The sequence below is a fragment of the Halichondria panicea genome, chromosome 8, assembly GCF_963675165.1.
Source record: "Halichondria panicea chromosome 8, odHalPani1.1, whole genome shotgun sequence".
Taxonomy (NCBI): domain Eukaryota; kingdom Metazoa; phylum Porifera; class Demospongiae; order Suberitida; family Halichondriidae; genus Halichondria; species Halichondria panicea.
This window is the reverse complement of record NC_087384.1, coordinates 2026724-2052251: the sequence shown is the minus strand read 5'-3', so window position 1 is coordinate 2052251 and position 25528 is coordinate 2026724. Positions and strand designations below refer to the sequence as shown.

The following is a 25528-nucleotide window of genomic DNA, read 5'->3' as shown; positions in this document are numbered from 1 at the left end:
TTTCAGCAGCTAGCTAGCCAAACACATTGACGCATGACGTCACATGCAATGATGAACCTCATTAACAACACTACATAATCTACACAATCTTGGGTAATGAATAAATTAGCCTCAGTCTCTCTAAATTAACGCTATGTCGACAACTGGGCTTGGTATCTATTGTCAAAGTGATAGTGCAAATGCACAAGTTCCCCAGAATCTGAGGAATTTGTTCTATACATTAGTTTGTAAGTAAACTAGTTTGTGCACATTATACAGATCACCAGGACATGGCGAAGAGGAAACTGTATGACTAGACGATTGTTTTAGAAACTCTAGCATGGCGAATAGTATAATGTATAGCTAGCTCAATCCTCACAACAATTAGTGTAGTTTATAGATCTACGGTATACACTTTCGTTTTGGCCACATAATGATAGATCATTAGCACAGTGCATGGGCTAATAGTAGGGTTGGGTTGAATGAGCAAAAAGTCCCCGTACTACATGTACAGTCGGGCCAGTCCCCTCTCTGGGTAGCCAGTTTCAATGGTCACCTGAAGTGTGTGGAACTTCTAATCAATGCTGGAGCCAATGTTGATATGCAAAAAGAGGTGAGTGTATCTAAGTGTACACATCTCAGAGATTAGCTAGTCGTAGAGTTTCCTCTGTCATGTCCTGGTTGTCATTCAAAGTGCGCTCTATGTGAGACATTTATTGCCCATCTGTATGTGGTTTTTGAAAAAGACAATAGTAGGGTGTGTTTAATTGCTCATACCCCTGTTAGTATTGTATTCTCATCATAAGCATTAATTCTGTACCATTTTGTTTCTGTGTCCTGGACCTGCGCATGTTATTTGCTTTTAAGAATCGTGATCTTTACCCATCATTCACTTTTCTATGTACATGTAGGTTAATTGCGCAACTGTATATGGTTTTTGAAAGGCAATTACGTACGTCCTAGATAAAATCTGTGCTGGTATTGTCTCTTAAATGGATCAGTAAGAATATTACATATACCGTATATGCTTGATCAGAGGCCGCTCTTGTATAAAGGCCACACTCAAATAGTAGCCTCCCTTGCTAGGATTCATTCACTTTTATATGTACATGTAGGTGAATTATTATAATTGGGCAACTGTATATGGTTTTTGAAAGACAATTACTTACGTGCTAGATAAAATCTGTGCTGATATTATCTCTTATGGATCAGCAAGAATATTAGTTGTGTTCTATGTTATTAGCCTAAATGTCCCTCCGGGATCTGCCTACTATGCTAAGAATAGTCCTATTCATTTAAGAGCCTGGAATTTTCGAACACCCACTAATTATTACTTCCGGTATACTTGCAACGGTGCATTAACTAGTACGTAAAGTGTATTTGCTCAAACCGTGCAAGCTCCTTGTATATAATAATGTATATATTCACTCTAATACAGGACAACGTGACAGCTCTCCATGCAGCCAGTTACAATGGACATGATGAGGTGGTGAGGGTCCTCTTAGCAGGCAAGGCTACTGTCAACACTCAAAACAAGGTCAGTTACGGTAGTTGATTTCAGAGCCAAAAATTATATGATATAGTGGCGCACCTTTTAGAACCAAACATTCAGACCAATCCAAACTTGCGTTTAAAATGGTCATGGTGGTACTTATGTGGTTTGTTTTTCGTATAGATATGTAGGTCTACGGTTTGGTTTTTGGCCTCTGTGTTTTACAGCTGCATCTATAATAGAGGATGCACGTAATAGTTAGAGCTGCAAGATTCTGCTGATTAGACTTGGACTGTTGGCATTGATCCTTTTTAACAACAATCATCATCGAGCATTACCCACTCTTCAGCAAAATTAAAAATATCGATCATTACCCACTCTTTCTCTGTGATTCTGCCTGCATGCAGCAAAACAAAAATGTTCATCTTGATAAAGCTAGCATTATGTTATCATGTAGCTTTGACACCTTCACCGAGGCATCAGCACCTGCGGGTGCTTTCATTTGTTTATAGTGATAGTGGCTGAGTTGCTTAGTCGACCTTTTAGAGCTTGATTCTCTTTATAATCAATATTAAAAGTGATCAATTTGCATATTGTATGGCAGTCAAGACAGGTAACGAGCATGCTGACTATAAATGTAGTTTTAGCCACACCCTATAACGCGAAGTGCTTCACATAAACGTTTTCGTTTCTAATCCCTCTTATTGTTCTACATGTATCTATATCTATGGTGTAACATACTACTGCTCATGTACTACATATTCTAGTAATACGGTAAGCAGGTCGATATACGTTGTATCTATATTTTACAGCTCCATCTATGGAGTAATTAATAAAGCATGCTCATCAAATGCATGTGCGTACGTAGGTTAGGGTTAGTAGGCCAATAACTATAAGGCAATTGCCTTATAAGCGGTTGAAACACTCCGCGGTTATAATTTAGCGATCGCGCAGTTAGCTCTGCAGTAGAACGCTAGCTATTTGCAGCTGTAACCTTGCACTGTTTCGTGGTTTACCGTGCATGAGGCTGTATTTAGCCACTATCTACTAGCAATCACCTAGAGAAGTAATTCCCATAGGAAATGTCAAGGTTGTAACAAGCTTGCTACAAGGTGGTTTGGTTGCAGAAAGGTTACAACCTGGAAAACAGGTTGTAACAACCTTGCATTGTGGTTGTCATTCTGTACAATTGATTTACAACCTTGTAAAATAGTTGCAGCAACATTGCGTTCTGGTTGCTCATTTTGCTGTTTACAACCTTGTAAAAGACATGGCAAGTGCACCCCAATTGGAATTATTTTCATATCTTGAATGTCAGCTGTCTAGCTTTTAAAGAGCAGGACAGACCTACTGCATACTAGTTTAGCTAACTCAGACTACTCTATAATAGAACAACTAGATGTTTAGGTTTACAAGCCAAAATGAATGACACATATCTATTGGTATCTCTTGGTGAGGTGGATCGAAGAGGAGTCAGTAGGAATCATGCCCTCCTCCAATGTGCACCAAGTTGCTGTAGCTGTCGTGAGACTGCAATGGTTGGCCAAGAAGTACTATGATGCCAACATTTTAAAGATGTTCAGTAAGTAGCATTCATGATATTAAAAGCCAGACAAACGAGTGCTGCAAGCTGCGCGCGCTGTGTTAATGCCTAGCCTTGCTATGTCATGCTTTCTATCAAAAGTATTAGAGGTGTTATAGTACTAGAGACTTAGTATAGGGGGAATTAAGCTTTTTTCAATTTGAATTTGAAAGTGAATAATCTCTATATATATATAGGGGTATGTCTGCAAGAGCTCACACAATTAATGGCTACTAAATAGCTAGGTAGCTAGTAAAAAGCTAGCGCTTTAGTGCAGGACTATAACTCATAAGTTGAATAGAAACTTTTATGCAAACAAGTGATGCTACGAAAGCTGCAACAGCTTTCAATGTGAGTCAAACTAGCCATAACTCAAGAAAGAAGCTTTAGTTTGTAATCTACGAATCAAAATCCAAGAGAATGTGGCTATAGAAGCCTATATATAGAAACTGTTAGTTTTCGTCACATTGCAGCATTTACAGCCACAGTCACTGTCAGCTTTACCGTGTCCCTCTTGCGGCTACACGTACACCTGAGGCATAACAATGTTGAATGTACGTCTCAAAGATTTTGTACAAATCATCATCCCCTATACCTCTATAGTCCATCCCTCTTGCTCATCACAAAGCATATATAATTAGTGATAGATATGGTCCTATAATTATGACACTTATAATTATGCCAGCACGCAGAGAAAGCTGTGTAGTAAACCATGCACTGGTTAATCGATGCAGTAAACGACAAATGTGCATCATGTCGCCGTGCCATGAGAAGGCAGCGTAGTGGTTTGAAACTCAATCAATCTCTCATCATTAATCGATACTCGAAGAGACTATAATATAGTTTGCTTAGTATTATACTTTGTAATACTATATATACTTTGTTCTGTTATTTATTTTTATCTCACTCTTAATAGATTTCACTGTTTAACTAGGTTGAAACTACCTTGTTGCAACCCTGTTAGTAACCAGATTGAAACCACCTTGTTGCAACCTTAATAACCAGGTTAAAACCACCTGGCTACAACCTTGAAACAAGCTTGAAACAATTTCAAATCCATGGTTCTGGCAAGGTTGCTGCAACCTTGCCACAACCTTGTAAGACTTGCTTGTTTGAACCTTGCCACAAGGTAGTTATTTCTGTATGGGAATTAATTAATTTACATCACTGACAAGCTCTAAGTCCGTTGTTTTTACTCTTGAATTACTCCATGTCAACTTTTCTCTCTCCCTGCTGTGAAGCCAAAACAGTGAAGGACATTGGTTATTATGTACAGTAGAACCTCGCCAATCCGAATAGAGTGGGACCAGACCCCATCCGAATACATGAAATTTCCGGATTACCAGATGTCATTAATTGATTATGAAATCATTAACAAAGACACTTTTGTACATGTATTATGATATTACTGTGGCCAGAAGGGAAGCTGCTAGCTAGAATAGTCTTTATCTCAACTTTCTCTCCAATACAGTGAGTCTTGTGAGCTCTCTCTTTGTTTTCTTTGCAGTGGCCATTGTCTTGAGCAGTTTATCGATAAATGTATTGCTGATTCAGCTAATCAATTTACATTGCGCATGCGCAGTACTCTATTGTACTGACAGCCCCTCCTCTTTTTCAGTTTGCCATTTTGTCCGGATTTGTGAGGTTTCGGATTAAAGGGATCCGGATTAGCGAGGTTCTACTGTATCTAAATGCTATATAGAATGGTCATGCTATGGATAAGCTGTACTGTTCAGAAACGTTTGTCCTTCAAACTGGCTTAGTATACTTTTAGACACACCACGGGCCTTGACCTCCCATGACTTCATAGTAAGGGCTATTCCTTCTTGTATAGTATTTTATTGTCGACCTTTTAGAGCAAAATTCTATTAGTTTTTAACATCAGCAGATTGTATGGCAGTCAGGACAGGTAATGAGCATGCTGTATAATCCTTTGTAGTTTTAGCCACACCCTATAACGCGGACTGTTTCACGTAAACATTTTTGTTTCTAATCCCTCTTACTGTTCTACATGTATCTATATCTATGGTATAACATACTACTGCTCTGTACTACGTGTACAGTTGGGACAGTCCCCTCTCTGGTCAGCCAGTTACAAAGGTCACCTGAAGTGTGTGGAACTTCTAATCGATGCTGGAGCCAATGTTGATATGCAAGAAAAGGTGAGTGTATCTAGCTGTACACATCTCAGAGATTAGCTAGTCATAGAGTTTCCTCTGTCATGTCCTGGTTGTCATTCAAAGTGCGCTCTATGTGAGACATTTATTGCCCATCTGTATGTGGTTTTTGAAAAAGACAATAGTAGGGTGTGTTTAATTGCTCATACCGCTGTTAGTATTGTATTCTCATCATAAGCATTAATTCTGTACCATTTTGTTTCTGTGTCCTGGACCTGCGCATGTTATTTGCTTTTAAGAATCGTGATCTTTACCCATCATTCACTTTTCTATGTACATGTAGGTTAATTGCGCAACTGTATATGGTTTTTGAAAGGCAATTACGTACGTGCTAGATAAAATCTGTGCTGGTATTGTCTCTTAAATGGATCAGTAAGAATATTACATGTACCGTATATGCTCGATAAAGGCCGCACTCAAATAGTAGCCTCCCTTGCTAGGATTCATTCACTTTTATATGTACATGTAGATGAATTATTATAATTGGGCAACTGTATATGGTTTTTGAAAGACAATTACTTACGTGCTAGATAAAATCTGTGCTGATATTATATCTTATGGATCAGCAAGAATATTGGTTGTGTTCTATGTTATTAGCCTAAATGTCCCTCCGGGAGGAAACGTCTGCATAAACTACCTACTACACTAAGAATAGTCCTATTCATTTAAGAGCCTGGAATTTCCGAACGCCCACTAATTATTACTTCTGGTATACTTGCAACGGTGCATTAACTAGTACGTGAAGTTTATTTGCTCAAACCGTGCAAGCTCCTTGTATATAATAATGTATACATTCACTCTAATACAGGACAACTGGTCTGCTCTCCACATAGCCTGTCAGAATGGACATGATGAGGTGGTGAGGGTCCTCTTAGCAGGCAAGGCTACTGTCAACACTCAAAACAAGGTCAGTTACGGTAGTTGATTTCAGCACAAAAATTATATGAATACTTTTGAGTGGCTCATCTTTTAGAACCCAAAACATTGGGATCAACACGAGCTTGCTTTTAAAATAATGATGGTGGCACTTATGTGGTTTGGTTCTCATAGTATACCTTAAGGTGACATATTTTCGCGAGTAATAATTTTTGCGAATGAGATTATATACGTAGGCCAATTACCATATAGCGGGTATATTTCGAGGGTATAAATTTTCGCGGATTGACCTCTACAAAGGATTTTGCGGATTTTAATTTCGTGATCTGAGTTAATTCCAGCCTTTTGGCGCATGCGCATATCAACATGCAGCTGTACTTCCATACCGTTAGCCTCGAATCCGGGCCTAGCCTGTATGAATCGGTGAGGCACTATGTTCTCCACCTCTAGCAGAACGTTTGCTGTACTGGGCGTACAGTACAAAACAATCTGGGCTATACCGGTGTCCTTGTCTCTTGATTCCTTTTTTATTCCTCTTATTGTCGATAGGTGTGGTCAATAATACTGAACACGCCTACTATTCAATAAGATATACATTTTCGCGGTACAGACTCAATTCGCGAAAACTGCGAACATTTATACCCTCAAAATATACCCGCTATACGGTACTTTGCTAATTACCTTGGCATTCTTATAAGCGTCGATTACTGCAACAGAAATGTTCACCTCAAAATTTGCGTAGAGTCCAAGATTTTAGTGGTACTGTAATTGCATCCATTACGGTATGTGTTTTGGCAAACACTTGCTTTATAATATACTGCTCATGTACTACATGTACAGTTGGGTGAATCTCCTCTCTGGGAAGCCAGTCGCAATGGTCACCTGAAGTGTGTGGAGCTTCTAATCAATGCTGGAGCCAATATTGATATTCAAGATAAGGTGAGTGTATCTAACTGTACACATCTCAGAGATTAGCTAGTCATAGAGTTTCCTCTGTCATGTCCTGGTTGTCATTCAAAGTTCGCTCTATGTGAGACATTTATTGCCCATCTGTATGTGGTTTTTGAAAAAGACAATAGTAGGGTGTGTTTAATTGCTCATACCGCTGTTAGTATTGTATTCTCATCATAAGCATTAATTCTGTTTCTGTGTCCTGGACCTGCGCATGTTATTTGCTTTTAAGAATCGTGATCATTCACTTTTCTATGTACATGTAGGTTAATTTTGCAACTGTATATGGTTTTTGAAAGGCAATTACGTACGTCCTAGATAAAATCTGTGCTGATATTGTCTCTTAAATGGATCAGTAAGAAAATTACATGTACCGTATATGCTCGATAAAGGCCGCACTCAAATAGTAGCCTCCCTTGCTAGGATTCATTCACTTTTATATGTACATGTAGATGAATTATTATAATTGGGCAACTGTATATGGTTTTTGAAAGACAATTACTTACGTGCTAGATAAAATCTGTGCTGATATTATATCTTATTGATCAGCAAGAATATTCGTTGTGTTCTATGTTATTAGCCTAAATGTCCCTCCGGGAGGAAACGTCTGCATAAACTACCTACTACACTAAGAATAGTCCTATTTATTTAAGAGCCTGGAATTTCCGAACGCCCACTAATTATTACTTCCGGTATACTTGCAACGGTGCATTAACTAGTACGTGAAGTGTATTTGCTCAAACCGTGCAAGCTCCTTGTATATAATAATGTATATATTCACTCTAATACAGGACAACATGACAGCTCTCCATGCAGCCAGTTACAATGGACATGATGAGGTGGTGAGGGTCCTCTTAGCAGGCAAGGCTACTGTCAACACTCAAAACAAGGTCAGTTACGGTAGTTGATTTCAGCACAAAAATTATATGAATACTTTCGAGTGGCTCATCTTTTAGAACCCAAAACATTGGGATCAACACGAGCTTGCTTTTAAAATAATGATGGTGGCACTTATGTGGTTTGGTTCTCATAGATATACCTTAAGGTGACATATTTTCGCGAGTAATAATTTTTGCTATTTTTGCGAATGAGATTATATACGTAGGCCAATTACCGTATAGCGGGTATATTTCGAGGGTATAAATTTTCGCAGATTGACCTCTACAAAGGATTTCGCGGATTTTAATTTTGTGATCTGAGTTAATTCCAGCCTTTTGGCGCATGCGCATATCAACATGCAGCTGTACTTCCATACCGTTAGCCTCGAATCCGGGCCTAGCCTGTATGAATCGGTGAGGCACTATGTTCTCCACCTCTAGCAGAACGTTTGCTGTACTGGGCGTACAGTACAAAACAATCTGGGCTATACCGGTGTCCTTGTCTCTTGATTCCTTTTTTATTCCTCTTATTGTCGATAGGTGTGGTCAATAATACTGAACACGCCTACTATTCAATAAGATATACATTTTCGCGGTACAGACTCAATTCGCGAAAACTGCGAACATTTATACCCTCAAAATATACCCGCTATACGGTACTTTGCTAATTACCTTGGCATTCTTATAAGCGTCGATTACTGCAACAGATATGTTCACCTCAAAATTTGCGTAGAGTCCAAGATTTTAGTGGTACTGTAATTGCATCCATTACGGTATGTGTTTTGGCAAACACTTGCTTTATAATATACTGCTCATGTACTACATGTACAGTTGGGTGAGTCCCCTCTCTGGGAAGCCAGTCGCAATGGTCACCTGAAGTGTGTGGAACTTCTAATCAATGCTGGAGCCAATGTTGATATACAAGATGAGGTGAGTGTATCTAACTGTACACATCTCAGAGATTAGCTAGTCATAGAGTTTCCTCTGTCATGTCCTGGTTGTCATTCAAAGTGCGCTCTATGTGAGACATTTATTGCCCATCTGTATGTGGTTTTTGAAAAAGACAATAGTAGGGTGTGTTTAATTGCTCATACCCCTGTTGTATTGTATTCTCATCATAAGCATTAATTCTGTACCATTTTGTTTCTGTGTCCTGGACCTGCGCATGTTATTTGCTTTTAAGAATCGTGATCTTTACCCATCATTCACTTTTCTATGTACATGTAGGTTAATTGCGCAACTGTATATGGTTTTTTGAAAGGCAATTACGTACGTGCTAGATAAAATCTGTGCTGGTATTGTCTCTTAAATGGATCAGTAAGAATATTACATGTACCGTATATGCTCGATCAGAGGCCGCTCTTGTATAAAGGCCGCACTCAAATAGTAGCCTCCCTTGCTAGGATTCATTCACTTTTCTATGTATATGTAGGTGAATTATTATAATTGGGCAACTGTATATGGTTTTTGAAAGACAATTACTTACGTGCTAGATAAAATCTGTGCTGATATTATATCTTATGGATCAGCAAGAATATTCGTTGTGTTCTATGTTATTAGCCTAAATGTCCCTCCGGGAGGAAACGTCTGCATAAACTACCTACTACACTAAGAATAGTCCTATTCATTTAAGAGCCTGGAATTTCCAAACGCCCACTAATTATTACTTCCAGTATACTTGCAACGGTGCATTAACTAGTACGTGAAGTGTATTTGCTCAAACCGTGCATGCTCACCCTGTGCAAGCTCCTTGTATATAATAATGTATATATTCACTCTAATACAGGACAACTTTACTGCTCTCCACGCAGCCAGTAGCAATGGACATGATGAGGTGGTGAGGGTCCTCTTAGCAGCCAAGGCTACAGTCAACACTCAGAGCAAGGTCAGTTACAGTAATTGATTTCAGAGCCAAAAATTATATGATATAGTGGCGCACCTTTTAGAACCAAAACATTCAGACCAATCCACACTTGCGTTGTTTGTTTTTTGTATAGATATGTAGGTCTACGGTTTGGTTTTTGGCCTCTGTGTTTTACATACTCTATCTATTGAGGGCCTAAACAGCAAAAAACCTTGTTTTTAAGCCAGCCGCTTTTGTTGCTAAAGATATTGTATAATAGTTTCAGCAGCTAGCTAGCCAAACACATTGACGCATGACGTCACATGCAATGATGAACCTCATTAACAACACTACATAATCTACACAATCTTGGGTAATGAATAAATTAGCCTCAGTCTCTCTAAATTAACGCTATGTCGACAACTGGGCTTGGTATCTATTGTCAAAGTGATAGTGCAAATGCACAAGTTCCCCAGAATCTGAGGAATTTGTTCTATACATTAGTTTGTAAGTAAACTAGTTTGTGCACATTACAGATCACCAGGACATGGCGAAGAGGAAACTGTATGACTGGACGATTGTTTTAGAAACTCTAGCATGGCGAATAGTATATGTATAGCTAGCTCAATCCTCACAACAATTAGTGTAGTTTATAGATCTACGGTATACACTTTCGTTTTGGCCACATAATGATAGATCATTAGCACAGTGCATGGGCTAATATATAGTAGGGTTGGGTTGAATGAGCAAAAAGTCCCCGGGCCTCTGTGATGATTCGGAACAATAAAATCTGCAATACCTAAATAAATACACATGATCCTTGCCAGAACGCAATAGTTAGATAATTAACAACTGCTCATGTACTACATGTACAGTCGGGTGAGTCCCCTCTCTGGAAAGCCAGTTACCATGGTCACCTGAAGTGTGTGGAACTTCTAATCAATGCTGGAGCCAATATTGATATTCAAGATAAGGTGAGTGTATCTAACTGTACACATCGCAGAGATTAGCTAATCATAGAGTTTCCTTCTCACCATGTCCTGGTGATCTGTGATGTGCATGTTACTGGTGGTGACCTAAGATTCATTATAAGATAATTCATGATTCCAGGCCGCTCTCAATTGAGAAAGAAGGCCTAGTATGCGCATGCGTCAATTGCCCCAAGAATCTTGGGGATTGAGATATCTTATCAGTATAATTATTACAATGATGTCATTACACAAATCATATCATGTAAAATATTTCCTCCTCACCATGTCCTCATGATCTATGATGTGCGTGTTACTGCATGGTGCATGTGGTCGTGACCTTATAGATGCATTGTAATATAAAACGTGGTCTGTGAGCTGCATGGTGTGTGTGTGTGTGTGTGTGTGTGTGTGTGTGTGTGTGTGTGTGTGTGTGTGTGTGTGTGTGTGTGTGTGTGTGTGTGTGTGTGTGTGTGTGTGTGTGTGTGTGTGTGTGTGTGTGTGTGTGTGTGTGTGTGTGTGTGTGTGTGTGTGTGTGTGTGTGTGTGTGTGTGTGTGTGTGTGTGTGTGTGTGTGTGTGTGTGTGTGTGTGTGTGTGTGTGTGTGTGTGTGTGTGTGTGTGTGTGTGTGTGTGTGTGTGTGTGTGTGTGTGTGTGTGTGTGTGTGTGTGTGTGTGTGTGTGGACTGCTACAGCTGCTCAAGGATCAATGAAGTGCAAGTATAATTATAAGAGTTTTTCTATAGTCACGTTTTCTTGGATTTTAATTGCATCATGATATAATTTGTGTATGTTATAATAGCTAGTAGCTTTAGCTTTGACACCTCCACCGAGGCATAAGCACCCGTGGTGCTTTCATTTGACCGGCTTTAGTAATAATTATTATTGTGCAAAGAAACAGTCAACTTATTGTGTCAACAAAACCTCGCATATATGAGTTGTTTCTGTACAGGATGGATGGACAATGCTGCATATAGCCAGTCAGAATGGTCACTCTGAAGTGGTAGAGTGCTTAGTGGAGAGAGCCCACTGTGACACCAGTGAGTTTCATGTGCATGTATATTTTGACAGTGCTATTTTGACTATAAATTATACAGAAAAAATAAACCCCGTAATAATAAGATTCAGAACAATAACAAACCGATACAAACCAGGATACATCATAGTGTGGGAAAGCTTAAGGTAGTGAGGATCCACCCCCACAATCTTCAAGCCCACTTTGAGCCTTAAAGTTCAACTCGTTTTAGCACAAAAAGGGGTAGCATATTCTTGAGCCTTTTAATGAACGATTTCCCTGGATAATATTACCATGCAGTACTTATAACCAAACTAGATCGAGCACTGAAGTGCTAACCCTCGGCTAATAATAAAAAAAAAACCAGAGGAGTGTTCAGTTTTAGCTTTTTATACTTATAGAACCCTGGTAAAGGATCACTTCAGCTTACCTCGAATAAAGGTCACGTGTAGAGCTAGCCAATGTGCAAGTTCAAGCTTCTTATCTTTTGCTCAGGAAGCTTTCAATTAACATGCATCAAAATCTGCCACTATTTTTAAACTAATAACTTGTTGTGTAGAGGCTATCCATGCTGTAAACGCAGTACTATTTATTATTATGGCAGCCAAGTGAGCAGACTCATGTGTCACAAACAAACCAACGAACGGGCCGGACTACTATACCTGTGGCCGCTCACGCGCCTCGGATATAATGAAAGCACCGTGGGTGCTCATGCCTCGGTGGAGGAACCAAACATGAAGCTACTATAATTATATAGCTATTAAATTTTCATTGGTGCAAAAAGTGGGAAATGATCGACCGTGATTGTTGCTAAAAAGGATGCCAAAAGTTCAAAGTCCATTAATGGCTGCATGCACAGCTGGCTAAGTGCATGAAGCTTTCCAGTATAGCCTCAGTCCCAGGCTCTGTTCTTTGTCACAATCGTAATAAAGAAAAAATAAAAGTAAAAAGGAGCTAGCTAGGGGATGCAAAGTCGCGTGACGGTAGAAAGGTGGTAGAAGGGTGCTATAGAAGGGTGCTAGAAAGGGGTGCTAGAAGGGTGAAATTGAGTGTGAGATTGAGATATTTGGATTGCCAACTTCGATCTATGACTAATAACTTTGTAAACATGGCCATTATAGACTCAGAATTGGCAAGCAGTTCAATGTGTTATACAAGCTAGCTATATAGCTATGTCTACTAGTTCTAGATTGAGTGTTTTACCTAGATCTATATATCTAGATTTTACTATTCAGGTTTATTGATCTAGAGTATATTCAGTTTTACTGTGTCATGCTGAATGCATAATATATAGATCTGCTAGACTATAATAGCCTATAGTCATCATTATCAGCTATCTGCTATCAGAGCTGGTTCTGCACTAAGCTACATTAGTCTCTCTCCTGACCTTACAGCTTACTTTGGTAGGTTATTTTGGTAGATTTTCTAGCAGTGTCTTATACCCTACGTCATGATTGTGGGCTACAAATCGCCCACATTTATAAATTTAAAATGTATGTGGATCACGCTACTTTGCATACCAGGCTTTCATTTCTTCCTTACTGCCTCCTATCACCTTTAGTCTGCATATTGAGAGCTAGAAAAGGAACACAAAAAGGTAAAGACAAGGTTAGCTTTGTAGCTCTTTTCTCACTCTTGCAAAACTATATAGCTATAACGTTCTAGTGCAGAGCTAACTACTAAAGTAGAGCATACCAACATTCCATGGAAGTGTTGCTACACTCTGTGCATTCCAAGTATAAGCAAACCTATAGCTGTAACTCGAGAACGAAGCATTATTTTGCAAATCCACAAATTGCAAATGTGACTATATATAGAAGCCTATAGAAACTCTTACTTGCACTTCATTGATTCTTGAACAGCTGTAACACTGACGCTCATGCAGCATACACACACACAAACATCGCTGCGCATGCGCATCCGAGACATAATTATATGGTGAACCGGCTAAAACTGTTAGAATACATGGACACTTAGCATGGAATCTTGTATAGTATGGAATGTTCTAGATTATGTTATGTTCTAATTATTTACACTTCCACGTGGTTTGTGCAATCTCTATACTCTGCAACAAAAACTACACCTAACGAGTGTTGCAAGCTCCGCTGTACTAATGCTTCTCGCCATGTTTTGCTTTCGCTCAAAAAATATTAGTGTATAGAAAAGGTAATTGGTTTGTTGTATAATGTAATTATTGTTGACACTGAACCACGCAGTCATGCATTATAGAAGATGAGCTAGCTTAATCTTAATGGAGCTGAAAGTCTATATCTGATGGCTTGATGAATGGATCTTCAAGGATAGAAGCCAGAGGATAGAATCAATGTAGAGGTTTATTGCATTTCATGTCAATGAATAATTAAAAATAGGGGTGGATCTCCAAAGAGGTCAGAGTTTGCAAGGCTGGTATGGCTGTGTATGTGCATGCATCTTTGCATGATGTTAAACAAGGTTAATCGATGTACCTCCCATGCTGCCCTGCCTACTATCATTACATAAAGACCTCGCCCATCTTATATGAGCATGTGCTCTCAGCTCACTACCTCGTGTTCTGCCTTTGCTATATACCAGCTATCTGAGTAAAGCCCCACACCCAACCCTCCCTTGGTTTCTATAATCTTCTCTGTCATTACAAGATGGCTGAGCCGAGGCTATGACTGGTGGCTAGGCCACGTCTTTACCCCCAAATACTTAATTAGGGAGCAATATAATTATTAGAAATGCCTAATTATTATTTAACCAGCGAGGTTGCATTCCTCTAATTAATTAGAGGGGATGCCTAACCCTATAATTAACAGTCATCAGTCATGGTCCGGCTTACCCTCCAAGGAGCGTCAGTAATGAATATATGTATTGTTTGCACGTGTAGTTAGCAAGGTTAGCATTATTATGTTTCTCGGAGACCGAGATTAAAACTCTTTTCTGACTATTGTAGCTAACAAACAGCTAGCGCTTTAGTGCAAGGCTAACTCATAAGTTGAATAGATATAAAGTTTGTGCGAACAGATTATAATGCTATAAAAGAGTGAAGAGATTGCACCAGCCTTCAATGTGAGTCAAACAAGCCATAACTTGAGAAAGAAGCTCAGACCAAGTGGCATATATACGGCACCGGATGTAATGTGGAAGAGAGGGGTTCGGGTTAGCAAAGGGAAAATAAAAAAAATTAGGGCGTTTCCACATCTGGTGCCATATAAGCCTCATGATCCAGAAGCTCTATAGTTTACAAATCTACAAATCGAAATCCAAGAGAACATGGCTATATAGAAGCCTATAGCTATATACCGTATTTACTTGATTAAACGCCCGGGCGTTTATTTCATATCGAAGTCTGTAGAGGGGGCGTTTAAACGAGATGGGCGCTTATTCGAAACGGGTGTTTATTGTTGAGTCTATACTCTAAACTTAGTGGCGTATTCCAGCTAGGGGCTCAGGGTGCTCAAGCACCCACCTAAGCTTAACATTAATTACTGCAACTTACTGGATAGCTGGGAGCTGAGCCTGAGCTTGCACTACGGAGCTAGCTAGAGCTCGCAGAAGAGTTTTTATACTGATTGGAGAGTCAGACCACACCTTCAGATAATAAGTTTCCTGGGCATGCGTACTGTGACTTATTAAAGCTGCATGCTACAAAATACAGGAGACTCTCGCTATTCCGGCTCTCTGAAGTACGGCCACCTCGATATACCAGCCATTTGGCTTGGCACGGAATGCTAGCTATAATTATGTTTACTGCACAAAACTCACCCTGAAGTACGGCCACTCGCTATTCCGTTTACCGGCCAGTGCTGGCTGTCCCAAACAAGGTTTTCAATGTAATTTTATACGTATATTACGGCCGAATATGACATTTTGGGTGTGGTTTAGCAAATAAAATTGGATTACACTTAAATAGAGAACAGAATGATTCATTATCCTTCATTATCCTCGAGACAAAAACCGCAAAAGTATTCATTAGATTCGAGGTAAGGTCGTTTTTAAGCCGTGGCTATTTCCTGAGATACAGCCACCTCGCTATTCTGGCCAAGCTGTAGTTGGGCGTGGCTCGACCGTCTCCTGACGGGAGGTCGGGTTGCAAGCCTATCTGGGATTGTTCTGCAGCATTATGTAACACTGCCATGAGTATTCTTCTTCTTAAGTGGGTGTTAACCGACATGATGACGTGGATAAACCACAGCATACTGCATGCGGTTTCGTAACTAGATGCAAACGGAAGTGTAACCAAGCACGTGAAAAATGCTGCAATCTGATAGGGCGCCACTATAGTGGTGCTAGAACAAATCCCAGATAGGCTTGCAACCCGACCTCCCGTCAGGGAGACGGTCGGGCCACGCCCAACTAGCCAAGCTGCATGGTCCCAAGGGTAACCGGATTAACGAGACTCTACTGTAGTACAAGTCAAGAGCCTGCATCAGAGAAGGTTGTTCTTTCTCACTGTCAGTGTCTATATATTCAGCCAACATCACCAGCAGAAACTTGATCACACTCTAAATACCAGGTATAGAAGACAAAAACAAAACAATAATTAAACAATGGTTTCAATACAGATTTTCTTCGTGATAGTATAATTATTGTGCACTCTGCCTGTCACTATAGCTGCTCAGCAGAGAGGTCTTTCAGTGGTCTGAAGAGAATGAAGACAGCATTACGATCACACAGAATGATTGACTAACTGGACTATTTCTTCTATATACATACACATACACCATGACATACCTGTATAGTAGATATTGATATAGCTATAATTACAGTTAGGCAATGGTAGAGTTGATATCTTCTCTGTTCTGGGATTGTTCTTTGTAATTAGGGTGTGTCCTTTGTCATGCGCAGTAAAACATGGGTGTGGCTTCCGGTGCGTGGGCAGAACCCCAAAAAAATCGCGACCTGAGCACCCTCCTACTGATACTCCTAAACTGAAACGCCACTGAAACTCTTGTACAGCAGTTATTTATGCTGCTGCTGCCACAGCTCTCAGCTTAAGTCATAGGAGTGGTGTTTCTCCCTCTGTGCTGGTATCTCTCTCTCTCTGCCATCATAAAAAGTTTCTATATTCTATGCTGCCATGCATGCTTGCACCTGGTTCCACCATAGATAGAGTAGAAGGGGATTGGCAACGGAAGTGGTTCACGTGATGTTTTACAATGAAGTCTATGTAGAGCTCAGAAACAATCCGTGTTTCGCTTTCTACCCCGGGTAAGTTTACCGGGAAACTTATTGAGTCTAATCATAGTCTATGCATGCGTCGCAAAGACCCCTCTAACACTTAAACAAATGCCCCCTTGGAAACGAAGAAAATACAATCTTGATTGTCATGAAGTAGCTATAGTCTAACACAGAGCGATTTGTCATGCTTGTGTCAGTTTAGCTACTACGATATAGCTAAGGTTGTGTCACTAAGTAGTGTGCTGTGTCCCAAATGGCCACAAGTATTTAATGAAGTTGATGTTTAGCAGCAAAACTGCTCGTGGACTTTTTACAGACAGCAAAAACAATTCTCATGAATTATTCATGTTTAGACCCCATCACGTTGGAATAAGCCTCGATTAAAACCGCAGGGAAACACGGATGGTACTTCGAGGGTACATCGTTTCCAATCCCTCTCTACTCAATCTATGGTTCCACGTGCTAATTCAGCTCCACCCACAGTGCCACGCCCATACATGGGCGTTTAAACGAGATGGGCGTTTTTAATCAAGGAGGGTGTTTAATCAAGTAAATACAGTACTTAGTTTTCGTCGCATTGCAACCGTTGAGCAGTTTTACAGCTGGAACAGACACAGATCGACACACGGACACACACAGTCAGCTTTACCGTATCCCTCGTACGGTTACGCCACGCATCGAAGCATAAAAATCAGTTAGAAACTGGCATTAAAACACAGTATATATATACATACTAAAATTATGTCTTTCGAGATGAGCGAAAGCAAAACAATGGCGAGAGGCATTAGCACAGCGCAACTTGCACCATGCACTCGTTGTATCAGGAAATACAGTTTTTTTACTCATGCATTGTCGATCATAACAACTATATTGACAATAATCTTTTTATTATACATGCCAAGGCAATGATTGTTAAATTTGCGAGGCAAATTAGTAGCCTCCTTATACACAGCGTTATTCCCGTCCATAAAGTATTCTTGAGTTAGTACATTGAGTTACAAGAGACACATTCAGTAATTAATTTTTCATCCATTCCAGATGCAAGGAACAAGACTGGCCTGACTCCCCTTCACACTGCATGCTATAATGGACACAAAGAAGTGGTGGAGTACTTGGTAGAGAGAGCCCACTATGACACCAGTGAGTATACTATAATTTATAGCCTATTATGATCGACTCAGTCAGTGTTCATGTAGTGCATATACAAGCCAGGGTTTCATCTAGGATTAAAAGTTAGGGGGGGGGGTTTACACACGCCGCAAAATGTTTGGCCACTTCCATATTTGTTGACCACACCCCTTATTACATGCTAGTGCATCACAGTAGATCTATAGTTACATATTGCACATCATAGCTAATGTGATGACATCATATGGGGGGAAGGTTCACCCCAGCCCCCCTCCCACTAGATGAAACCCTGCAAGCGTATTTGTTCCACCTCATGCATACCTCACATATACGTCAGGGTCATGCAGGAAAGGGTTAATGCACATTCTTCATTATTATTGCTTACGTTATTTAACATTGGAATATTCATAAACATCAAACCTTGACTCAGGAAGTTACCTTATGCATGTGCAGGTGTAACTGATGCTGGAGGCAGGACTCCACTTGACTGCGCAATACAACAGGGTCACACTGAAACCATCGAATATCTTCTGAATCAGTCTCTTAGGGCACCATCTGCTACTCCAAGTCAGAGCACTGACTACCAGTACCCTCTAGTCGACCAGCAGCCTCAGGGTACATATACATGCAGTATAGCCGTGATGTATATGCGGACAAATTAAACAGATTATGTACATGCCCAATAAAGACTATATGCTTGCCAATACTATGTGCAGCCTCACATGTATATAATTATACATAAAGCAAACAAACACAAAATTATACTGCATTTTCCTGCATGTTCTTTGCATGATGTTCTGGGTTATATACTGATCAAATTACTGTTGTACAGAGTTGTTGGACAAGCTACAAACACCCGCTATTATTCAAATGTCAGATTGCACATCTCTAACACAAGATCAGATTGATGCACTACAGAAGCTTATCGAGGGAACAGAAGTGAACATTGATGACATCATTGCTACTGGTCAAGGCATTACTCTGCAAGACGCTCAACAATTACTTGCTCAGAAAGGATACATTGAGGACGCAAGGACTCTCAAGACAAGGCTCAAAGAAAGTAAGTTACATATATATATAAGGAGCAAATGAGAGCCATATTACTACGTGGAATCAACATCAGCCTGCTCTGTATAAACATTACCGCCAACCGACATTCAATTAAACGCGGCTTGTGTACACAGCACTTAGCACATTACAAACAAAGAAATGTTGTGACTGTTTTGTGGCTAGGCGATATTGACTATGCAATATAATTATTATGCTACATGATCTAGTTTATAGCTCGATCATGTCTTGCCTGAGCATTCACTGCTGCATGTAATTATACATACACAATTTCACAGTTGCCGAAGAACAGCAGCGATATCTCAAGATACTCAAGGGTCTAATGACAGCTGCAGACACCATCGACCTTCGCTACTTGAAACTTTTTCTTGTTGGCCCACCATTTGTGGGAAAGACAACTACTTTAAACCGTCTGCTAAAAATATTTGAGAATATTCATTCAGCAGGAGACAAATCGAACATTCAAAGTACATTACTCGCTAACTGTATTCAAGCATTTGCTTTTGTTGGTGACGACACAGCAGAATGGCTATCTTCCGATACCATTGACGGTGAAGCAAAAATATTGTTCAACTATTTTTGTGGAAACAAACTCGCATCTGAGGAACCGCTGGACACACCCCTCAGTGAGCAACTAAGTGAAGAAAAACCCAAACCTGCCAAAACAATTCAACCTCATGATCACACGCAAATATCCGTAGAGAACAATATTTCACAAGTTGATGAAGTTGAGACTTTGGATGACGAAACAAAGGCTTGCAGAATTATTGATGTTGTCAGCCGATTCCAAAATTTGATCAAAAGTGGAGAATATTCTAACCTTTTCAATGCTTTGGGGACATTTTTGAACATTAATGATATTGGTGGTCAGCCAGGCTTTTTAGAAATGCTCCCAGCCCTGAGCACTGGTCCGGCCATGTATCTCGTCTTCTTAGACTTGAGCAAAGAGCTAAATAAGCCGTACAAAATCCCTTTCAGTCGCGATGACACAATCATCACTCCCTATGACGCTATACACACAGTCAAAGACACAGTGTCTCAAATCCTTTCTTCCATCAGTAGCATACATAGTAACCCTCAAGTGACCTCGTCATTCAAGACCGATAAAGTTGATGGATTTAATGAGAAGCTTGAATCATTCCTACAAGTAAGTCCGTTAGTTGCGTTGATAGGCACTCACAAAGATAAGCTGAGTGATCCAGAGAAGGAAATCAAGAAAAAAAGTGACGATTTAAATGACATTGTAAAAAAGTTTGATAAAATAATGATTTGTCCTGTAGCTACTAGTTCTGAATCAACAGTTTCTTTGTTTACCGTAGACAACTACACTGGAACTGAGCCCTCGGATATAGCCCCTCTTCGTAAAATTTTGAATGAAATCTTTAACACACGCTTCAAGGACGCTTCGTTACCGATTAGACCAAAATGGCTTTTATTTGGACTCATTCTCCGAAGGGAATACAAGATTGCCACTATTAAAGATTGTCTAGAGTTAGGGAAGAAGCTTGAAATGGATGAAACTGAAACGAAATTTTGTCTACGGTATCTTCACGACTGTGTTGGCACTGTCATGCATTACACAAGCGTTTCAAATGATAAGGAAAACTGGCTCAAGAATCGTGTGATCTGCTCCCCTCAAGTAATCTTTGATAGCATCAGTCAGCTGATTGTTCCTTCTTTGCGTGTACTTCATTCTGGAGGTAATGTCACTGAGTATGAGCGAAAAGAGTTGATCAGAATGGGGCAATATTCAGCTGAAGCCATCGAAATGTATTGCAAAACTGCACAAGTTAGCAAAAAGTTGAAAAACGACCAACTTATCCCAGCCAAAATTCTTATTACACTTCTTCAACATCTAAACCTTCTCTCTGAAATCGCTCACCAAGATGTTAATGACCCAAGCAAATGTCGAATCACTTATTTAATGCCAGCTATCTTGGAGTGTGCTTCTCAAGACGAGCTGACCAACCCACCTCCACCAGATGCCAACAACCCAGAGCCACTGCTCATCACATTCAGCTGTGGTTACGTTCCAACAGGAACTTTTTGTGGTTTGATGACTCGACTTGTTTCCCAAGGCCCTCATAAAATCCTCGGGTTGACGTGGAAATTAGAATTAGTGGAAAATGTTGTTAAGCGAAATATCGTAAGTTTTCTCGTCGCCAAATCAAACAAGGTGACCATACTAGCCCACAATCGATGCTACGAAATTCGAGTTGTTCGCCATCCTGATGGTCGCATATCTCTCCATGACCTTTGCACTTATGTTTTCTTAGTGATGCTCTACACACTCAAAAGCCTTTACCCACAGTTGATTCCTCAAATTGCATTTCAATGTCCTTGCCCCGGTCACAAGTCAAGCCGAGATAATTTATGTGTTCTGACTGAAGATTTTTGGGTACAATTTCTTTGTGGAAGTAAGCCGGTGACTCCAACGAAAGACCATCAAGTGTGGTTGGGAAAGGTAAGGTAGTTATATGAAAGTGTTGTTGTGTTTCATATAATTATATCCATCTATAGACTGCTTCTATTGGTCAGAGTGCTAGCTTGGGAGTTCTCCAGTTCATGAAGGGACAGTCTCTGGAGAGATTCTCCTTCAATTGGAGCAAAGTGGGAGATGACAACACACAACCTCCAGCTCATTCCTGTAAACCCAACATTTTGACCTTCCAGAGTGTGAGAGAGGAGGACCTGGACTACTACCAGTGTGAGGTGAAGGAGGCTGGGAAAGTGGTCCTCACTGTCTATAGAGCTCTCTACAAAGATGCGCTCAGTAAGTTCAGTGCCGGCCTTTATTCTGTGCTCCTTATACATTTGATAATAAACACAGGAGAATGCTCAGGAGCAGCTGGTCAGAAGAGACAACTATCGGCTGCGGAATCGTCGAGTCCAAAACGCACACAGTTATCATTATCTCCACAAGGTGCGTTCCTTAGTGCATGTCCTAATAATAATTATGTAGAAACTTGAATTTTTGTGTTTTTTATGAGTTATGTAATACGGAATGTGTGCCATTTTAAATATCACAGATTCTGGAGAATGCTCAGGAGAAGCTGCTCAGAAGAGATCTCTATCAGCTGGGGAGACATCCATACATTTAGCATCTCCGCAAGGTGTGTTATTTGGCGTCGTGATGTATATGTACACACGTGTACATGTGTGGGTGAATATTTTATTAGCACTCGATATAAGTTATAGTTATTGACTAGTTGACTAGTAATTATGGCTTATAACCAACCAATGCCGAGGGCGCAGCCCGAGGCTGAGGTTGTTTATAAACTATAATTACTAGGCAACCAGTCAACAACTGATTTATTTACTGCAAAAACAGCAAAACAGTCATTTGAACATCAATGGAGACAGTCAAACGTGTGCCTCAGAATATGCAGTTAGAACAGTTACAGCTGTCAAGTATGAGAGCTAGCTACATGTACTTCTAATTCTCCAAACAGCTAGCTAGGTTCTACTGGAAGCTATAAACTTTGACCAGACCCGCCCACCAATATTCAGCAGCTGCCGTTTTTAATTTGCATTGCACAAGTGTCTACCGTACCAAACTGCACTATACAGCTCTACCTCTGAGCCACAGCCTTGACTAGAAACACAGAGCAAGAATTGAACTGCAGTGTTTCAGGCCTCATGAACATGTACGTAATAAGTAGCTTAGACTGCTAGCTAGCTCAGGTCAATATGACAATAGCACAAAACATAGTCTACAAAACCTTTTTGCGTGCTGTATTGCTATTTTACTGTGTACAAATTGTCAAGATGATTCAAAGTTGAATAATGCTTGTAGGAAGTAAAAATATGAGCCATATTCCATACTTCCCTGGGGGAAGTAAAATATGGCTCATATTCACTGGAAATCACCTAGGATACGGAGTGAATCAGTAAATAATCTTGTATATTCATGAGCGTGTTACTTTTCATTCCATCTGTAGGATCACCTGCCCAACCAGTGAGTACAGTTCTTCAACAGCTGCTGGGCAAATGTCCGCTCACTACTTCCCAAATAAACCGTGAAATTCAGCAAAAAGACATACCATATTTGGCTGCATATTTCGATATTGTCGAACTCTATGTCGATGCGATGGAATTAAATCCTGGCGAGCAAAATGATGTCAGCAAAAAGGCAAATACTCACGCATCCATGATCGAGTGCTTGAAAATCTGGAAAAAACGGAAGCTCTCACAAGCGACATTCAGGGTCCTTCTGGAGATGTTAGTAAAGCTGAAGAAAGAGGCGATTGCTGACCAAGTCTGTCAGTATTTGAAGGTGAGTGCATGTATGTATGTCAAGCTATTATTAGCGGTATTTGAATGCCACCGAGTTTGTCAGTGTGCGGCCTACTATACTATTATGTCATCCTACACTTATGCCAGTCATTAATAACTCACTGATGTGTACGATTAGCCTCCCACTAACATTACCTCCATGCACAGGAGCTGTGAGGAGGTGCACATAATACAGCACTCCATGGACTGTAGAGATGTCAAAACAGAACATCAGATTAGCTTATCACTATAGTGTGTATACATTGTGTTTTGCACATAAAGTGTTTTAAACAATTAAGTAGTTATCTGTATCAGCCCACTCTCTGTGTGATTGTTTTACTTATTGGATTTCCCCTGTGCATGGTATACCTCATTCGTTGATTGATATACTTCATACGTGCATGCCTATATAATTAATAGCATTCTCACCTATAGTGTACAGTTGTACCTCGTATCTGTTGATCATGTATAGATCTACGTACAATATCTCAATACACGTACATTTTACAACGTGTAACAGAACAATGTCAATGTGATACTGAAACAGAAATAATATACATGTTTTATAACTACACACGCAGAGAAAGCATTTGTTACAAGTCAGTACCGGAAGTAGTGCGTGGGCGTATTTTCGTACAGTAATTCAATGGTAAAAAACGGGACCAGAAAAGTGAGTGAACAAGAAGGGCTTTCCGCAAGCCCTGGAAGAGTCTAGCAAACAACAGCTGTTCCCAGGGGTAAAAAATAGCGTAGAATTTGATTTTTATAACAGTTTTTTATGATTTTAGCATTTGATGCTTGTTTTGTGTGTGATTTTTTCTCAAAGGTGATCATCATTTTGGCAACCAAACATGAAAATGAATCGAACAAAAACACAAGTGAGCATGTCTTTCATCTCTAACTCTCTCCAGATTATGCAAAAAGTTGCTACAATAAGCTTTTATTTCTTGCGGAATCACATATTGCATGGATAGATGGGTGGAGCTGAGAATAGAAATGCAGTAAAATCAAGCCAAGTGTACCAATAGCTGTATTTATTTCTTAGAAGTTCTTAGAAGTTACTGAAAGTAATTATTTAAGCGATCTGAAAGCCTCTGTTGAAAAGAAACAAGAAAGATTGGAGAGAATTCCAGGGACAACAATGTAATCTACCAAAACTATTAAATTGCAAGAACTGATTCAATTTGCACACAAAAAAGACAAGAGTAATCTACTGTATTAATTAGAAGCTGTCAACAGAGTTGTATCATAGATTTATAGTTGTATGGCCTTAAATCTATATCACACTAAAAACGAATTATTTAGACCAAATGAAATTGACAGAAAAGTTGCTTATAAAGATCAAGAAACAGATACAAGCGTAAGGTGGACATTGATGAGAGTTCTGAAACATGATACAATATACTGAAAAGATAGCATGGTTACTTTAAATCCAAAAGAACTCTCTGAAGCAGGAGACATCATACTATTATAGGGACATCATAAAGATATACATTACAGAAACATTATAAACTTCATAATAGATATCAAATGGTTACAATGTTAACTCCTGAGTCCTGAGTGTCCATTTCATACTTTTTTAAAAGAGAATAGACCAAGCGGTTCAGCAGATATGCTAACTTTAAGATCATTTCCGGTATTAACAACAAATTTCATAAGTCCCGCCCAAGTACATTAAAATGCGGTAAATTTTTGTACGAATTTTTCCCTGACTAGTGTTCTTCAAAACGCTGTATCTCTGCATTCGCTTGACCAAATCCAGTGCAGTAAAGTTTTTCTGGTTTGCCTAGAGTGTTCAAAAGAGATAGTAATACATAGGAGTTAGAAATAGCAAAAATGAAAATCGGTCTGACATCGCTACTTTAACCTGTAGCTATATGTATACACCTACCCGAAGCTTGGCTGATGTAGATCTACATTTGCAGTACTGTAATCATTAGCACCGTAGTGCTAATAGTAGGGTTGGGTCGAAAACAGCAAAAAGGCCCCCTCTGGATCTCACCCAAGACACAAGACAAAGTTATTTTGTGTTTATATATCTGTTGCCGGCCCATATCATTTGTGACATTTGTGCGAAATATGAACTGAATTAAACATTGTACAAAAAAAAGTTATAAGAACAGCAAAACTATAAA

At 39.7% G+C, this 25528-nt stretch overlaps 2 protein-coding genes and 1 long non-coding RNA gene across 21 annotated transcripts in view; 2 read left to right on the top strand and 1 right to left on the bottom strand.

Moving 5' to 3' along the window:
• The window catches only part of LOC135339638 (uncharacterized), a 34553-nt gene extending 10846 nt beyond the window's left edge, over positions 1–23707 (top strand). For 7 of the 19 annotated variants that reach the window (XM_064535816.1, XM_064535813.1, XM_064535809.1 and 4 more), the window contains 19 exons: positions 494–592; positions 1418–1516; positions 5117–5215; positions 6039–6137; positions 6947–7045; positions 7849–7947; positions 8767–8865; positions 9722–9820; positions 10654–10752; positions 11697–11784; positions 17961–18062; positions 18504–18665; positions 18883–19110; positions 19397–21582; positions 21639–21891; positions 21949–22041; positions 22148–22231; positions 23060–23394; positions 23562–23707. In XM_064535816.1, coding sequence (XP_064391886.1) covers positions 494–592; positions 1418–1516; positions 5117–5215; positions 6039–6137; positions 6947–7045; positions 7849–7947; positions 8767–8865; positions 9722–9820; positions 10654–10752; positions 11697–11784; positions 17961–18062; positions 18504–18665; positions 18883–19110; positions 19397–21582; positions 21639–21891; positions 21949–22041; positions 22148–22231; positions 23060–23394; positions 23562–23570 — 4431 coding nt within the window. In that variant the 3' untranslated portion in view covers positions 23571–23707. The remainder of the gene's footprint in view (positions 1–493; positions 593–1417; positions 1517–5116; positions 5216–6038; positions 6138–6946; positions 7046–7848; positions 7948–8766; positions 8866–9721; positions 9821–10653; positions 10753–11696; positions 11785–17960; positions 18063–18503; positions 18666–18882; positions 19111–19396; positions 21583–21638; positions 21892–21948; positions 22042–22147; positions 22232–23059; positions 23395–23561) is intronic. The other 12 variants (XM_064535811.1, XM_064535821.1, XM_064535808.1 and 9 more) reach the window with 11 other exon arrangements.
• The window catches only part of LOC135339652 (serine/threonine-protein phosphatase 6 regulatory ankyrin repeat subunit B-like), a gene marked incomplete in the record, with an annotated part of 1209744 nt that overhangs the window by 263017 nt on the left and 921199 nt on the right, over positions 1–25528 (top strand).
• The window catches only part of LOC135339872 (uncharacterized), a 35216-nt gene continuing 34362 nt past the window's right edge, over positions 24675–25528 (bottom strand). Inside the window, exon 2 of the long non-coding RNA XR_010396102.1 lies at positions 24675–25179. This is a non-coding gene — a long non-coding RNA (uncharacterized LOC135339872). The remainder of the gene's footprint in view (positions 25180–25528) is intronic.